The 215-nt window shown below is 49.3% G+C and overlaps 1 protein-coding gene across 1 annotated transcript in view; it reads right to left on the bottom strand.

The window, feature by feature from the left end:
• LOC108726235 (venom dipeptidyl peptidase 4) overlaps positions 1-144 on the bottom strand; it is a 3284-nt gene extending 3140 nt beyond the window's left edge. The window contains exon 1 of the mRNA XM_018453687.1: positions 38-144. Coding sequence (XP_018309189.1) covers positions 38-144 — 107 coding nt within the window. The remainder of the gene's footprint in view (positions 1-37) is intronic.
• Positions 145-215: the final 71 nt, after the last annotated feature.

The raw sequence follows: 215 nt of genomic DNA, 5'->3' as shown, positions 1-215 counted from the left end.
CAACAATCCGTATAAAAGCCGAGGCGCGTTAACAAACGAGGCCTGTTTTTCCGAGTCCCGCTCAAAAACCAGTTCACCAGCTCCTAGTAATCCAGGCAAAACCGAATTGCGAGAAAAAGTGGTCGAGAGATAGTTCTCAGCCATTGTCGAGTGTTCTCGACAGCAATCCGATCAACGCCAATCCGGCACCTAGCAGCATTGCGAGAAAAGATGGT

Source organism: Mycetomoellerius zeteki, unplaced genomic scaffold, assembly GCF_001594055.1.
Source record: "Mycetomoellerius zeteki isolate Tzet28-1 unplaced genomic scaffold, Tzet1.0 scaffold404, whole genome shotgun sequence".
NCBI classification, from domain to species: Eukaryota; Metazoa; Arthropoda; class Insecta; order Hymenoptera; family Formicidae; genus Mycetomoellerius; species Mycetomoellerius zeteki.
Note: the sequence above shows the minus strand (reverse complement) of the source record. Positions and strands in the feature narration are given on the sequence as shown.